The sequence below is a fragment of the Chrysemys picta genome, chromosome 2 (genome assembly GCF_011386835.1).
Source record: "Chrysemys picta bellii isolate R12L10 chromosome 2, ASM1138683v2, whole genome shotgun sequence".
Classification (NCBI taxonomy): Eukaryota; Metazoa; Chordata; order Testudines; family Emydidae; genus Chrysemys; species Chrysemys picta.
The window spans coordinates 283,227,304-283,243,724 of NC_088792.1; the positions used below are offsets into that span (position 1 = coordinate 283,227,304).

Below are 16,421 nucleotides of genomic sequence, written 5' to 3' on the forward strand. Positions count from 1 at the left end.
TAATGATTTATCTCGTTAGACTGACCTCACACTTGATAAAGCAACCCCCATCCTTTCATGTATTTATCCCTGCTTCTGTATCTTTTACTTCATACATCTGAGGAAGTGGGTTCTAGCCCACGAAAGCTTATGCCCAAATAAATGTGTTAGTCTCTAAGGTGCCACAAGGACTCCTCGTTGTTTTTGCTGATACAGACTAACACGGCTACCACTCTGAAACGTGAAATGTAGGACACCTGGCAGCCCAACGATCACATTGCTACTGCAGCCAGGGACAGCGGGGACTCTTTTGATATCTCCCTCGATTTAAACATCGGGAGACTGGAAGTGGCGTGTTCTCAGTAGAGAGTCCTCAACTGGCCTGTGTTCCCCTTACTGGTCTTCCAGAGGCTGATCCTGTTGACCTTCATAGCATGGTGCCAGGCTCCCCTCTCCACTCACTATTGTAAGTCAGTGGGAATTGGGCTCCCAAGTCACTTAAGTGCTTTTGAAAATCCCACCCTAGTGTTCAAAGGAAAACTATGGAGGGATGTGGAGGGAAAGGGTTCCATCCACCTTCATACCAGATGAGTTGCTCTCTATCTTTGTGCATTCACATACAGCTTGTCAGATAAGCACATGTTTAAGTCAAACAATAGCAATGATTACCAGAAGAGGGGATTTCTGTCTCGCTACGGGAATGAAACCATTGTTCTCGTCTTTGATCGGTTTGTAAGAGGATGGGCGCCAGTGACAGCCCTTCTCTACAATTCATGGAAAAGAAAAAGAATGCCCTGACACCTGATGCACAGAAATCATTCCAACACAGAAAACGTGCACGCAGGGCTCAGGTCACTCCAGTTGTAAATCAGCCTACAACGCACATTGTTTTGTAATAGCCACTTTGAATCAACAGTGTTTATTTCTGCAATAAATCTGCATGTTTACAGGCCACGCTCTTTTGCAAGCCAGCCTATTTCCAAAGGAGGCGCCCATGTGCACATGGACATACCGAAAACAGGCCTGAGGCTCTAGCTGTCTGTACTTGGGCCTTCAGCTACATGAAAATGATAATGAAAGTGAAATCTGGCTGCTGATTAACTCCAGGCTATTTAATTCCTCGCCGTAATTGAAGCAATCACCATGTTTGTCCTCATCACAGTCATAGAGGTGGATTTTCCTCCCCTCCCACCCAAGTGTTTTATAGCTAACATGCATCAGGTTGTTGGTGCGTATGCATGTTGGTTTCAGGGAAGAATTAGTAGGATGGCTTCGGTAAAGTGAAATTCTAACAACAGGCAATTCTACCGAATTGCAATTTGACTACAGCATCGGGAAAATAGGGATGTCAGCGGATTCATAAATACCCGTGAGTTTGGCCAGACAAGCCGCACTCAGATCATTCCGCCGCCTGCTCCTAATGCCTCACCGAGACTTCAAAATTTGACAGTGACCCAGTGTAAATGAGGGATGGGGTCAAACACTCCAGGGGCCCGGTGACTGCAAAGTTGCTATCCTACAGAAGTGGAGCAACCACAGCTTACTTCTAGTCACAGAATTATCGAGCAGGGCAGGGCAGTCCCAGCCTCAGGGACTCGATAGGCTGAGAAAGCACATCCTGCTATGTCTGTAGTATGAGCAATGGTCCTTGTCTGATTGCTGCTGAGGGTAAATGGGGTACAGCTTCCAAGGAGTCTAGGAGACAAGGGAGAGTCTAGAAAGCCAGAAAATATCATGGGAATTTACTAATGGAGAGAAATATGTAACCGGCACCACTTGTGTAAAGGCTAACAAGACAGCAGCGATTCACGTTTTAATATCAGGTGAAATCCTGGCCCCATTGAACTCAATCGGAGATTTGCCACTGAGTGGGGTCAGGATTTCACCCCCAGATGCTGGCTATCCTTTTCTGAAAGCCCCAATAAAGGAAAGGAAAAATTGGTCCAGAGAAAACAAAGAGAATCCCAAATTCTTCATGCAGATGAGAAACGACCATTTCTAGCCGATTGAGAATGACTGGTTCTCTTTTTATTGCTGTTTGAAAACTTTGGCACATCTCACAGGAGCACAGGGTGATGGATAAACTACTCTAGCATCCTGTCTCTGACCGTGGCCAGTGCCAGATACTTCAGAGGAAGATAAAATAATTTCCTTTTCTTCCGAGCGTAGGCCAGGACTAGAAGCTGAGGTTGTGAAATACTGGGCCAGAGCCTCATCTTGTGAAAATGAGCCTAACTCCAGTGCTGAATGGCGCTGCTTCCATTTGCACTACCTAAGGACTGGGCCACTGAAAAGTAAAGCCAAAGGATCACAATGTCTCTGGCCTGAGTAGTGTGAACAGATGTCCCGATTTTATAGGGACAGTCCCCATTTTTGTGTCTTTTTCTTATATAGGCTCCTATTACCCCCCCACCCCTTGTCCCGATTTTTCACACTTGCTGTCTGGTCACCCTAGGCCTGAGCAAGCCCACAAAGTAGTAGAGGTGAAATTCTGACTCCGTTGAAGTCAATGAAAGTTTTTATACTGGACTTTAGTGGGGCCAGGATTTCACCCTGGGAATTTACATCAGCTGAGGCTCTGGACCACAAGGTTTATATCAGCAGGGAAAAGGTTTTTGACCCTTAAAAACAATTTAGATCAGGTCTGGGGCAAAGATTTGGCACAATTATGATTCATCCCTCCCTAATTACCAATCTCCAGATCTTCATTACGCAGACAGAATTGGAGAAAACCCAAAAGGTAATTTTTTCTCCTGGTTATTTAGCTGGCATGGGATGAATACTTGAGTCAGATTTGGTTTGTGCGTGAATCCACTGACCATGAAGGCAATTCAGAATCACATGGAGAGTGGTTTATTTAGAAAAAGAAAATCAAACCAAACCACACCCAGCGGAGCAGATAGTCTGGTGATGAGGTGAACCCTAGTCTTCTCTTATGCACCAATCAGGCGGGTTTTGGTATAAGATCTTCATTTTGACTGTCTTTGAGACAATACAAAAGGAGTGAAGTACAGTCTGAGAATTCCCCTCTCTGATTCACAGCAAAACTTACGTGTTAAACATACAAAGCCTTGAAAGCTGGAGCAATGCTGTGTTCCACATCTGCTGTAGCTTGCAGCAATTAGACACACTCAGGGTTAGCACAATATTGTGCAAAGGGGTAGGGGGCACTGTGTGTTAAAATGATGATTCAACCTCACCTGAACCCACCACAAACAACACTGGAAAAATGAGTAGACCAAAGCAGGCCTGGAAAATTGATTCTCCAGTGGCAGAGACTTCACACTGCCCCCAGTAACCTGACAGTTGCAGATGTATCTATTTAGGCATCGTCTTCTTTACGGCAGCTGAGTATTTATAAACAGGCCATTTCAAGTGTGGAGGGTCTGCATTTTGGCCAGCTTATGAAACCGCAGAGGCTTGTTGCTAGCGTTCCTCCTGCAAGTTTCTTGATAATATAGTTATTCATGATAGGCATGGGAAAAGTGTGGGAGACATTTCTGGGCATGCTAAGATAGTGTCCAAATGAGATTCTGAGGCAGTGGAACAAAATCATAAACATTGTACATTATGTAATGCCTACAGCTCGGGATGCTTCACACACACCCTGCCCGAAGATACATCATTAAACCCATGGTCTGTGCTGAACTGGACTGCAGCCGTAAGCAGGACAGCCATTTCTAGTGCCTCTCTTCCATTATCTCTAAACGGCTCAGCACACACCGGGAATTAGTCCTACCTTTTACTAACGTGATTCATGGCCCTAGACTTCTTTTGAGAACATTCCCACAGTGCTTCAGAGGAAAAAACATGGGAATTAGTGCACAGAGCACGTGCTGGTGGAACATGGAGAGACAACTTGTCACATAATGCCAACTCTCTAACTTCTTCTACGAGTTGAGGCTCTTTTCGGCAATAAGGAGCCCAGAGGCCTGCAAGTGCAGCTGGAGATGAGAAGGAGGAGCATACATCTCTTTATCTAGGTTAGGTTCATGCTCTGAGACAATCTGGTTTATGGGACACTCCTGACCTCTGGAGAGATCCCATTTGTAAGAGACTGAGCGAACTACTTTAGCAAGAGGTGGATGGACAGGAAATAGGGGAGTGCGCACAAAACCATCCGTCTCCACAATTGCTGGTGAACCTCGAGACACACAACTGACAGTATACATGGCTGCCGTGGTGTATTTTCAGAACACTGTGGAATCCAAAACATGGTCCCCACCCTCAAAACACGTAATTGTTCACGACTCACTACAAACCCTGGAGTGGTGTTTCTAAGATGTTCTTTACTTGTTTCTCTATCAGCACTGACAAAATAATTCTCCTGTAACCAATTGTTTCCAGAGAAATCCTGCTACATCCTTTAATTAGATTCTGGTCCAGAAAAAGCCCAACAGGTTATTTTCCCCTATCCTAACAGACATTTATTTCATACGTATGTGGATCGCTAGACAGAGCAGCTGGGCATTCCAGCCTCTTCAGGGCTTCTGTTAATGCACTAGCAACCTTGTCCACAGAGGGAAAATAACCAGATACTTATATAGTCTCTGCAGCTGAGTTTGTAGACACAATTATGTAATAACCCCACTCGCCTTGCTGTAGCAATGGGAAATACATCCCCAAAGGTCTAGTATTAAAGGCCACACTTTTAAAATTGTATTTCGAGGTTATTCAGAAGAATATCTTTAATAATATAACAAGGGAAAACAAAGATTTTGCTAATATTTCCCCTTTGATCTTTTAAGTCAGCATCCTCTTCCTCCTTTCCTCTGTGTTCCACACACAAAAGCCTCAAGACCTCAAAGATTTCCCCAGGGAGCTGATTGAGCCTGGCAGGAGTATGACATTCACAAAGTTCATTGTTTTGGGAGACAATATTCATGCAGGAAAGGATTCAGGTAGAATAATACAACCCTGCCTACCTGCTGCCTTCTCCACCTTCTCTCCACACACACACACAGAGCCAGCATCCTCTGTTTTAGACACTGAGACTGAATGTGGACACAAGAGTATGCCCATGTCCTTCCCCTCTCAGGAGGCAATCAGAACTCTCCCTTTCTCCAGGCAAGGGGATGTTATCACTGTGATATCAAAAAATCAGGGGCTCCACCAAATTCCCAAACCCACTTAAACCAATGAGTAGAAGAATCAGTGAATCACAATGACTAGACCCTGTCTGCTGCGTCTGCTTCCATCCCACTTCACCACCAGCACCCAAGGATCTCCGTGGTTCTTGGACAACCCAAGACAGAAAAAGCAGGTAGAGAGATAATTTAAGCACAACGGAGGGGGGAGGGGGACATTACTTCAATAATACAAGAACAAAGTGACATTTCATTAAATTCAAAGGTGGCAAATTCAAAACTGATAAAAGGAAATACTTTCTCACACAATGTCTGAATAAACTGTGGAACTCATTGTTTCAAGAAGTCACTGAGGCCATGAATGTAGAAAGATTAAAAAAGGAATCATATTTATATGGATATCAAGAACATCTGGAAGTATCATAACAAAAATATATGTAAGGGATACAGAAACCTCATGATCCTAAAGGCCAAGGACCTGTAAGTCCTACTGATATCAATGTAAACTGAATTCTTAGCACCTCTGAAAATCAGGGTATTTCACTGGATGCTTAGAGATGGGCTGTCACGGCAAATGTTTAGGGGTGTTGCAAAGTTTAAATTAATGTTCACAAGTCACTTTGAGATTCTCAGATTAAACAGGCACTAGAAGCCCCTGGGGAAATGTTGAATTATGCTACAGATTGTAAAAGAGATGCCACGCAAGATTCGGATTGGACTATGAAAGGTGACGAATGCCTACAACTGATTTCAGTTCAAGCAACAATGAGGAGTCTGGTGGCACCTTAAAGACTAACAGATTTATTTGGTCATAAGCTTTCATGGGTAAAAAACCCACTTCAGTTAGATCTGTCTGAAGTGGGTTTTTTACCCATGAACGCTTATGACCAAATAAATCTGTTAGTCTTTAAGGTGCCACCGGACTCCTCATTGTTTTTGTGGATACAGACTAACACGGCTACCCCTCTGATGTTCAGTTCAAGCATTCAGCAGTTTGAAGATTAAGCCCTTTAAGAGGGAGAAATGACTTGTGAATTATGGCAAAATTTATTTAGGAATAAGTCTGCCTACATATGATGGGGTCTTTGTATTTTTCCTCCCTTGTACATTACTTTAAAAGGAATTTTGCATGAAGTAGGATCTTGTTTCTTAAGATTTAATTTGCTCAAGGTGTCCTGCCCTTGAAGTCATAGGTAGAGATCAGCAAATAACAGATTTTTTGCTTTGGGGGCCAAACTGAAAAAATCAAAATAAAATCCAGTTTGATTTGAACCAAAACCACATTTTTTCAAGTTTTTTGGTTGAATCAGAAAACTTGAAAAAAAAAAAATAGTTTCAAATGGACCTAAATATTTTGAATTGAACCAAAACAATTTTTTTAAACTTTTGATTCATACTGAGTTGACCAAAACATTTCAGTTGATTCAAAAAAAATTTTTTTTAATTTTGATTTTGGCTGTTTAGGATATTTTTCCACCCTTTTTAAAAAAAACTGGCCTGATTTAAAATTGAAACGCTGTTTTGAATCAAAAAGTCAAAATGAAATGTTCTGACTATTTCAATTTTTTGTTTCCCTGTAAAAGCATATTTCAGAAAAAAAAAGTGAAAAACCTTTGCCCAGCTGTAGTCAGATGCTTCTGTTTGTGACATTGCAATTGGGGCCATGGAAATACTTGTGAAGTCACAAACAGAGGAGCATAGGCAACAAGCAGCAAGATCAGATGAAGTCTTCAGAAAACTCCATCAATACTCCTTCTGAAACTGACAGCCAGATTCTGATCTCATATAAACCAGTGTAAGAATCTGGCCCAATAATCTTGCCAGAGTAAAAACTGAGTAAGGACTTCAGGATCTGAAACATTAATTATAGGTCAAGAGACTATAAATATTGAATATACCCTGATGAAAAAAAGGAGAATCACTTCCAGAACAAAAGAGCTTTTGCAAAGTTATTGACTGTTGGCTCCTTTGTAACTTCCTGAAGAAATGACACAGGTGGCTCAGAGAACAGGGTGGATTAATTCAGTCCTGTGACTGGCAGCTAGCAAATATGACAACGTCCTCTGTGACTCTTGAGACTGATACAGGACTGCAAATTGGGCCTCTCTCACGACCACTAAGAAATGTACAGTGCACTGGTAAAAGCAGAGCCAATAAGTAAAGCTGCCCCCATGGTATCAATTTAAAAAGCAAAAAGCAATTCCATGGAACAAAGCTATCCGTGTTTTGCCCTTATTTCAATGTTCATTAGGTCGATGTATTGCTACATCCCACACTGCCTCTTGGGCAGGAATTGCTGTTGCGGCCGCAACGTGATGGCACAGTGCAAGAAACACACGGAACGTGCCACAGAATTTCTGTCACGAGGGTGGCCAGTCTGGTGAAGAGAGGGCATTGTAAGCACCATGTTCTGGGAGCTAACAGAACACCAATGCCAGCTGTCAGTTTTGTCATCTGTGTCCTCAACAGTATAGATAATCCCCATAGAAAGAGTCTCCAATTACATTCACTGGCGTTTTACTGATGTCTCCTGCCCTGAAATCCCTTTCCCTCAGCTCCACAGGGTACTGTATATTGTCTCTGAAAGTCCTCCATTGTACCGGAAAAGTTCAGTATTAATGACACCAAGTGGGGCTCTCTGAGGCTGATTTAGCAAAATCGAGTAGTCTAGAAATCTCTCCTGGTGTGTTGGGTCCAACGCTTAGTAATCAGGCTCTGAGATGAGGAGTGGCTTAGGCTATACAGCATGAAGCCCTTGATAGAGGCATTCCTATGGTCCTCAGATCATACCCAGTGGCTGTGAACTAAAACTGTGGATTTTATTATTCCCACTGCAGTCAGGAGACCAGGTGTAGAGCACAGAGGGGCATAACAGAGTACAACAAGGCACTAAAGAAAATAGCCAAGACCTGAAAGCATGAGGAAAAAACAAAACAAAACACATATCAAACAAGCTGCTAGAGTGTATGTCCTCTTGGAGTGGCGAGGTAAAGCACTTTGTCACAGAATGCACCAATTAAATGGACCGGACATGGCTTACTGTGACTGCAAAGGAAAAAAAGAAAACCAAGTCAAAGCAATTTCTCCAGCTTGATCTGATGGTTATTTCATTTTAAGCTGAGAGAGAGTGAGTAAGAGAGTGCACCATATGTTCAGGGAATGGTTAACCCCTATGGGCCTGATTCTCTCCTTCTATGTAGAATTGGGCCAGACTGGAGGGAAAGGAATTAGAAACTGCACTAGGTATTTCATTGAACGGTTCCCTTAAGGCGGTGTCTCAATTAGTTAAAAGTATAGAAGCGCCTGAATCTTTAGATCTTACCACCCCTTAAACTTTGGGAAAGTTGAGATCTGAATCTGAACTATGTAGCAAAGCTCCCAAGCACAGGGAGGAACAGACTAGACCAAGAAATAGAGAGTCGACTGAGACTGCTAATGAGGGTAACCGTTGCCATGATAAGAGATACGGATGTAGGGCCCTTGGAGGACTGATTTCACATAGGCCACCAAGCTGCCATCAGATGGCAACAACACTGAAGTCTTGACTGACTTAAGTTGAATATGAATGAGCAACTGAGAAGTGAAGGGCTCTTTTATACAATTACCTCTATCCAAATCCTCTTAAATTTATAGATTAAGGCTAAAGGGACCTAGTCTGGCTTAATGTCTATCACAGTTCATAGAATTTCACCCAGTTACCCATGCACTGACCCAACAACTTGTGTTTGATGACATCCAGAGATGGAGAATCCACCATGTCCCTCGGTAGTTTGTTCCAATGATTAATCACTGTCATTGTTAAAACTGTGTGCCTTATTTCTAATTGAAATTTGCCTGGCTTCAGCTCCAGCCATCAGTTCTCGTTATGCCTTTCTCTGTTAAAGAGCCTTTTCAGTGCCCAGTGTTTTCTCCCCATGAAGGGATATGCCATAATCAAATCATCTCTTGATCTTCTTTGTGATAAACTACACAGACTGAGCTTTTTAGCCCTTACTGTAAGGCATTTGTTCCAAGCCCTCAAATCATTTTAGTAGCTTTTCTCTGTGTTCTTTTGGTTTTCTGCACCCGCTTGCCCATGAAGTATCCTAGACTCTGGGTCTGAGTCCAAAGGTGGAAACACTTTGTGTATAAGTAAGGACGAGAGACCCAATGGAGATATGCTTCCAGGATCAGGAATTCTAGGACTGTCAGCAGGATACTATCCCTTTAAGATGTTCAGTGACTTATACCAGACTGGCTAAGAGAGCAGCTGCAACATGGTTACATGATGAGCAATTTGACTCCAAAATGCCCTGTTACTTCATAATCCCCGAGGTGGAAACAAAAAAACATACAGACATCTCCAGGAGTTTCTCCATAACCTCACTGGATGCAATGGATGCTTTTCTCTCCATCCTCAGTCAAGAATGCCTCAGGGGATGAAGTGACATACTTAGGATAGGGCTTGGAGATTTCATAAGAACAGCTGGTCCCTCTGAGCGCACTGAGCTGAAGGACCGATGGCACCACTGTTACTTAGGAAATTCACAAGAAGAGCCACTCTCTTGTTTATTTTTCAAGTAACAAATGATGAATCCTATGGAAGGAATGGATTTGCTGTACTTGCTTCACATCTGATTTGTGAAAGAACAACCTGCTTTTTCCTTGTAATAAGGACCTTTATTTATTTTTGGGGTATCAGGATTGCTGAAATCATTAATTAAAAAAAAATCTATTACAAATTAATCATTAGCTAGGTCCAAAATATGATCAGCTGGGTCTGGGGACTCTCAGTGTAGTGACATTAAGGTATTTCATCCTGGGATGTGAACTTGAAAGCTAGAGATATTTGGCCTGATCGGTACCAGGATGGGAGAAAAATCAAAAGTGATTTAGCAGGCAGTTACTTTCCCACTGACCAGCAATAAAGCCACGGTCCAGCAAAAACTCAGGAGCCCGATGCTGTAGCCTCTCCTTGATGAAATGTAAAAATGGAGTCCTAACTAGTTGTCCTCATTATAGATCTCACAGCACATTCTATAAGTCTAGGGATGTTAGGTTCAGTGTCCTCGCCTCCTTCAAATTAGAGTATTTATTTTCTGTCTCTCAATTAGATACTTCAGTTTTTGCCTTGAATTGTTGTGCAGAGCTGCTGGGCATGGAAAAAGACAGCTGATGCATTTCTCCCTAGAGGTGGGTAAAGTGATACCTGTATATAAATGAGTAGTTTGTACAGCATTTTGGGATCCTTTCGCATGACAAGTGGTATATAAAGGTCAGATGTCATTACGTCACCATGTTGGTGCGTGTCTCACGTGAGATGAAATAAGAGAATCACAGAATCATAGAATATCAGGGTTGGAAGGGACATCAGGAGGTCATCCAGTCCCACCCCCTGCTCAAAGCAGGACCAATCCCCAACTAAATCATCCCAGCCAGGGCTTTATCAAGCCAGGCCTTAAAAACCTCTAAGGAAGGAGATTTCACCACCTCCCTAGGTAACCCATTCCAGTGCTTCACCACCCTCCTAGTGAAAAAGTTTTTCCTAATATCCAACCTAAACCTCCCTCACTGCAACTTGAGACCATTACTACTTGTTCTGTCAAGAGGACATGTCCAGGCTGAATCCAATACAATCCAGTCCAGTTTTTATGTTTTTATTGGCGCCGCTGTTGAGGAACTGGTGTTTTATGCACTAGGTCGTTAGTTGTTCGACCACTGAAGGATGACGGGAAAATTGAGTATTCAGTTTTTCCAAGGCCTGTACTGAGTCATTAGGATCCCCTCCCCAAACACATGAAATTCTGAAAGAAGATTAACTCTCATTTTCCTGCTGGGCTTTTCATTATCATTAGGTTATTCTGGCTCTGTGACTGCACCACTCTAACAGATTCAAAATAAAGTGTTACTCAGGGTACGTCTCCACAGCAAAGAAAAACCCGCGACTGGCCCATGCCAGCTGAGAGCTTTGGGCCCCTCCCACCTCGCAGGGTCCTAGAGACTGGGCTCCAGGCCAAACCCGGATGTCTACACAGCAATGTAACAGCAATGCGGCCCAAACCCCACCGGCACGGGCCAGCCGCAGGTTTTTCTTTGCAGTGTAGACATGCCCCCGTAGGCCTTAAATGCTTCCAGGTTTAGCCACGGGTTGATAAGATTTGTGATTTCCAGGAGTTGAGGATGTTTGATTTTGTACACCCCTAACATCACTACATACTCACATAAAGTAGCCCATGGGATTGGATTTTGTTCTCAGACATACAAGTGCAAATCCAGACTAACGCCATTCAGGTCACTGGAGTTCTGCCAGATTTACGCTGGCATACCTGATCAAAAGCTGGCCTGTTCTGTTTGTTTATATGTGTGAGAGAGAAATAAAAAATAAAAAAAAGCCAGAGATAAATTGTGCAATTTAGACAGAGCCCTGTTTGGAGGGTAATGCGGAGCCAGCTGAACCAGGAAGAGTGGGGGAGGGAGGGTGGATGCCTCAGGAAGTGATGTGTCTCTTAAGGTGTACACACTGTGCAGGGTCTATCCGTGGTGCAGATTGTTCCCCCGACACGGAAGGAGGCAGGAGGCATGGCTGTGGCATTCCTCACGTGGGCTGCACAAGTGAGGAGGAGATTTCTGCAAGCCCACCAAGGGCCGATCTCAGCTTGGCCTAGACACCGAACAGGCTTCGGCATGCATAGAAAGTTAGGGAAAGATGCCAGGAAGACTGCACTGGAGTCTGAGTGCCTCAATTTCTTCAAAGCATGGGTGCAGAATAGAAAATAGCAATGCAAGTTTCCCCATGTCTACCGACAATTGGACTCTGACCACTCACACATTTCATCTAGCCCCCCCAGCATCCTTTAGAGGGTAACAATTGTCACGTCTAACTTCTAAGGGCTGGATATGAACCAACAAATTAGAGATACACCACTCTAGTCATCACCACATCCCTGAGCCATCCACTTATCCCATCCTTCATCCATATGATATGATAAAGAGTCAGATACAAACTCCCACCTGTAGAATCTCAGCGGGATCAGTGTTTGACGGAGACTGCAATAATTACGACAACAACCAGCAGAACGGCCATTCCGACAGAGAGAAGGCAACACTTCATCTTCCTGGCTCGTTGCTAAGAGAGAAAAAGGAAACAGAAATAAATACATATATGTGTTCATTGAACGATGCAGAGAAAGTCTGTGAAGAAATCTCGCTGCATGTTGATCTCCACGTCCAGGACCGGCTGAGTCACACGCAGGATGCTAGGTTACAGAAGACATGCCTTTTCCTCAGTGCAGATCCACCCTTCTGTGCACCCTTCTCAGGGAAAATGCTCCCTTGAAACTCGCAGCCATATTCCTCACCCACTGCTCTTCCCACTCAGGCCATTACCTGCTGACACTCACTTATTGCCATCACTTTCAATGAGGGATTTGGGCAGTGCTGGGTGGTTGGCGAAAGGGGTCAAGACTACCTTCCTACTGCCAGGATAAGAGGCTGTCTCAGCACAAAACTGTAATAATCCCAGCCATGCAAAAATACAGGTCACTTCTTAGGCCGGCAAAGATGCTTTCAGCATCCAAGCATTCTGATTTCCATTCAGATTAAGGTCAAGAGCCAGATATTTGCTCCTGGAAGTTGTAACCTTGACGTCCACTTCTGTCTAAAGCAAAAGTAAATGAGGTAACCGGGCAAGAAAATTGCAGATGCAATTCAGTGTTGATCAATGCAAAGTAATGTACATTACAAAACATAATCCCAACTATACATACAAAATGATGGGGTCTAAATTAGCTGTCACCACTCAAAAAGGAGATCTCGGAGTCATTGTGGATAGTTCTCTGAAAACATCCGCTCAATGTGTAGCAGCAGTCAAAAAAAAACCGTAACAGAATGTTAGGAACCATTAGGAAAGGGATAGATAATAAGCCAAAAAATACCATAAAGTCACTATATACATTCCTAGAATGCCCACACCTTGAATACTGCATGTAGTTCTGGTCATCACATCTCAAAAAAAGATATATTAGAATTGGAAAAAGTACAGAGAAGGTCAACAAAATGATTAGGGGTATGAAACAGCTTCCTTACGAGGAGAGATTAAAAAGATTGGCACTGTTCATCTTACAAAAGAGACGACTAAGGGAGGATATGTTAGAGCTCTGTAGAATCATGAATGGTGTGAAAAAGTCAACAAAGAAATGTTATTTACCCCTTCACCTAACAAAAGAACTAAGGTCACCCAATGAAATTAATAGGCAGCAGGTTTAAAAAAACCAGAAGGAAGTACTTCTTCACACAATGCACAGTCAACCCGTGGAACTCATTGCCAGGGGATGTTGTGAAGGCCAAAAGTATAACTAGGTTCAGAAAAGAAGTAGATATGTTCATGGAGGATAATCTATCAATGGCCATTAGACAAAATGGTCAGGGATGCAACCCCATGCTCTGGGTGTCCCTAAACCTCTGACTGCTTGAAACTGGGACTCAATGACAGGGGATGGATCGCTAGATAAATTGCTCTCTTCTATTCATTCCCTCTGAAGCATCTGGTACTGAACAGTGTCAGAAAACAGGCCACTGGGCTAGATGGACCATTGGTCTAACCCAGAGTGGCCATTCTTATGTTTTTAGATTTACCCAGTATCTTCCACAGCTGTAATACCACCTTTATCTTTGGGGGAGGGATAGCTCAGTGGTTTGTGCATTAGCCTGCTAAACCCGGGGTTGTGAGTTTAATCCTTGGGGCCATTTAGGGATCTGGGGGGGGGGAAATATGTCAGGGACAGTAGTTGGTCCTGCTGTGAAGGCAGGGGACTGGACTCAATGACCTTTCAAGGTCCCTTCCAGTTCTATGAGATAGATATATCTCCATATTAAAATCTACTTATAACCTTTGTCTCATGAGGTAATTCCTCATTCCCTGTTTAACTGGATAGAATAATGGAACTCCCATAAAGCCATTGGAATCATAGGTTCAATTTAATCAAAGCTCTTTCTTGGATGCACTATATAAAACCACATTAAATGAGTTCCCCGACATAGCTTACATAGTATAACGCCGCTCACTCTGAGAGCCAGCCAGAGAGAGTGAGGACTTTCCTCCAGCCCTGTGCTCACCAGCCCAGATAATAACAACTAGGCATAATCAAGCAACTATATATATCTACAGTCCTTTCTTTCAGCTACTGCTGCACTTTGGGATAAAGGAGCTAGCTAATTTGTGTACTGTCATCCACTTTCTTTCCTGGTCAGTGCTGTAAACACCTTCCTAGTCAGCACAAATTCCCCTAAGTTCTTTGCTCATGGTATCATTGCACCATACATACCTGAATTACATTGCATTTGCTATCATTTAAAACTAGATCAGTGGTTCTCCAATTATTTAGAAGTGACAGGGGTCCTCTCATGGACCCATCTCCCCTCCCAATGCCCAAATTCCTCACTGCCTATTTCTCCAATTACCTCACTTTATGGACTATCAGACCCATGGCACATAGTTTGTGAACACTGGATTAGATGGGGCCATGGGTTACAAAAGGACTTTATTTTGCATTTCAAAGCCATTGAGAAATTTGAATGTTGATGTTTTGTTTCTATGAGAAGCAACAGAGAGTCCTGTTGCACCTTTAAGACTAATAGATGTATTGGAGCATAAGCTTTCGTGGGTGAATACCCACTTCGTCAGATGCATGACGGTCACATGTGTCTGACAAAGAGGGTATTCACCCATGAAAGCTTATGCTCCAATACATCTGTTAGTCTTAAAGGTGCCACAGGACTCTCTGTTGCTTTTTACAGATCCAGACTAACACGGCTACCCCTCTGATACTTGTTTCTATGAGGTTTTTCTAATATCAGTTATTAGAGATCTTTAATAAAAATGCTGAGGTCTCTATAACCTCTCTATAGCTCCTAAACCATGGTAGAAGTAATTAACCTTGGTCTCCTTTCCTTCATCCAGTTTACAATTACTCACACACTACTAAGGGTTTAGGCGATTTAACTATACATCATTTCTTATGCATGTTTCGATAAGGAATTCTCCCTCAGGCACACTGGCAAGGAATGTAGATGGATTTTCATTTTCCTCCCTGGTTCTGAGTGGGGAGCATTATGATCATGTCGGCATATGTGTGTCAGTCAATTTGCCGTGATCGTAATGAGGAGAATGCCAGTGGGCCCTGGTCCTTCCCGTCATCATTCGCTATAATTTTAACTAATTTTTCCACCTATTAAAGTACATTTCCCCTTTTCAATGACTGAAGCTTCACTTCCAAGGGGGGACTTAATCAAATACATTCTGAAGAGCGGCACAGGTGAGATAAAAGGCCTGCTGCATCCTTTTGTTTACCTTTAGCCTTAAGTAATTTCAAGTCAAAAAGGGAGCATTGCCTCTGCTTAAAATCACAAAGACTATCTTGAAATGACTAATTCTTGTCCGGTTCTAAAAATCAAAGCCTCTTTTGCATCAGTAGGGAATGCAAGTGGGCCATTTAGCTTAGAGCAGGATTGACTTCATTATTCTTAAACTGCACTAACAGTGAGCTTCAAAGGCCTTAAATATCAGCTTCAATGACAATTTCAGATTGGCTGTTTCACTGTTCAACTGTTTGTGGAGTTTGCAGAGCCGAATTTACCAATTTTCACTGGTGCAATCTGAGTGAAAAACACGACCATATGAGATGGCTACACAAAGGTGTAAGGCAATGGATGAGCAAGCCCTTAAAATTTATCCTAATATTTAACTTAACATTTTATAAGTTCTATCCTGGTTGACAAATTACAATAATGGCTCCTGTTCTCTTTATATCACCACTTTATGGATTTAGCATGTCACTCCTACATGCTTCTATAATCTGTTTTAGGTGTTACAGCCTTTTCCTCTTAATTCCTCATCTCGTTCTTTCATTTTTCATTAAGGCAAACGTTCATTCCATTGCAAAGACAATTTGCACTTTTCATCTGTATTTCAGTCTCCATTCAAAAAACTTAGCATGCCATAGAATACCTGAGTAGGGATAAATAATATACTATATGCATATGTTGCATTCATATACCACTTTTTATCCAGAAGCATCCACAGGAATTTCACAATTGTAATGCCGTATACTGGAATCCCTTCACATGCCCCCAAATGCAACCACCTCTGGGTTCAATAGGAACAGGAACATTTCACAATACTTCAGGAAAGGAAGTGAAGAATATCATATCCAAATGAACTCACGAGAGGTCTTTTGGCAAGCAGAATATAAGTACTCAAACTAGAATATGGCTATGGCACTAGAACTAAATCTGCTGCTCTTTAAAAAAGCATCATAAATTTTTGGTCACCAAGGATACATCAGCACGCCAGTTTTACATCCCAAAGATGGCACCTCT

General features: G+C 42.7%; 1 protein-coding gene across 8 annotated transcripts in view; it reads right to left on the reverse strand.

Annotated features, from left to right (window-relative positions):
- The window catches only part of TSNARE1 (t-SNARE domain containing 1), a 702,049-nt gene that overhangs the window by 75,521 nt on the left and 610,107 nt on the right, over positions 1-16,421 (reverse strand). For all 8 annotated transcript variants that reach the window (XM_065586314.1, XM_065586320.1, XM_065586319.1 and 5 more), the window contains one exon: positions 12,057-12,171. In XM_065586314.1, coding sequence (XP_065442386.1) covers positions 12,076-12,171 — 96 coding nt within the window. In that variant the 3' untranslated portion in view covers positions 12,057-12,075. The remainder of the gene's footprint in view (positions 1-12,056; positions 12,172-16,421) is intronic.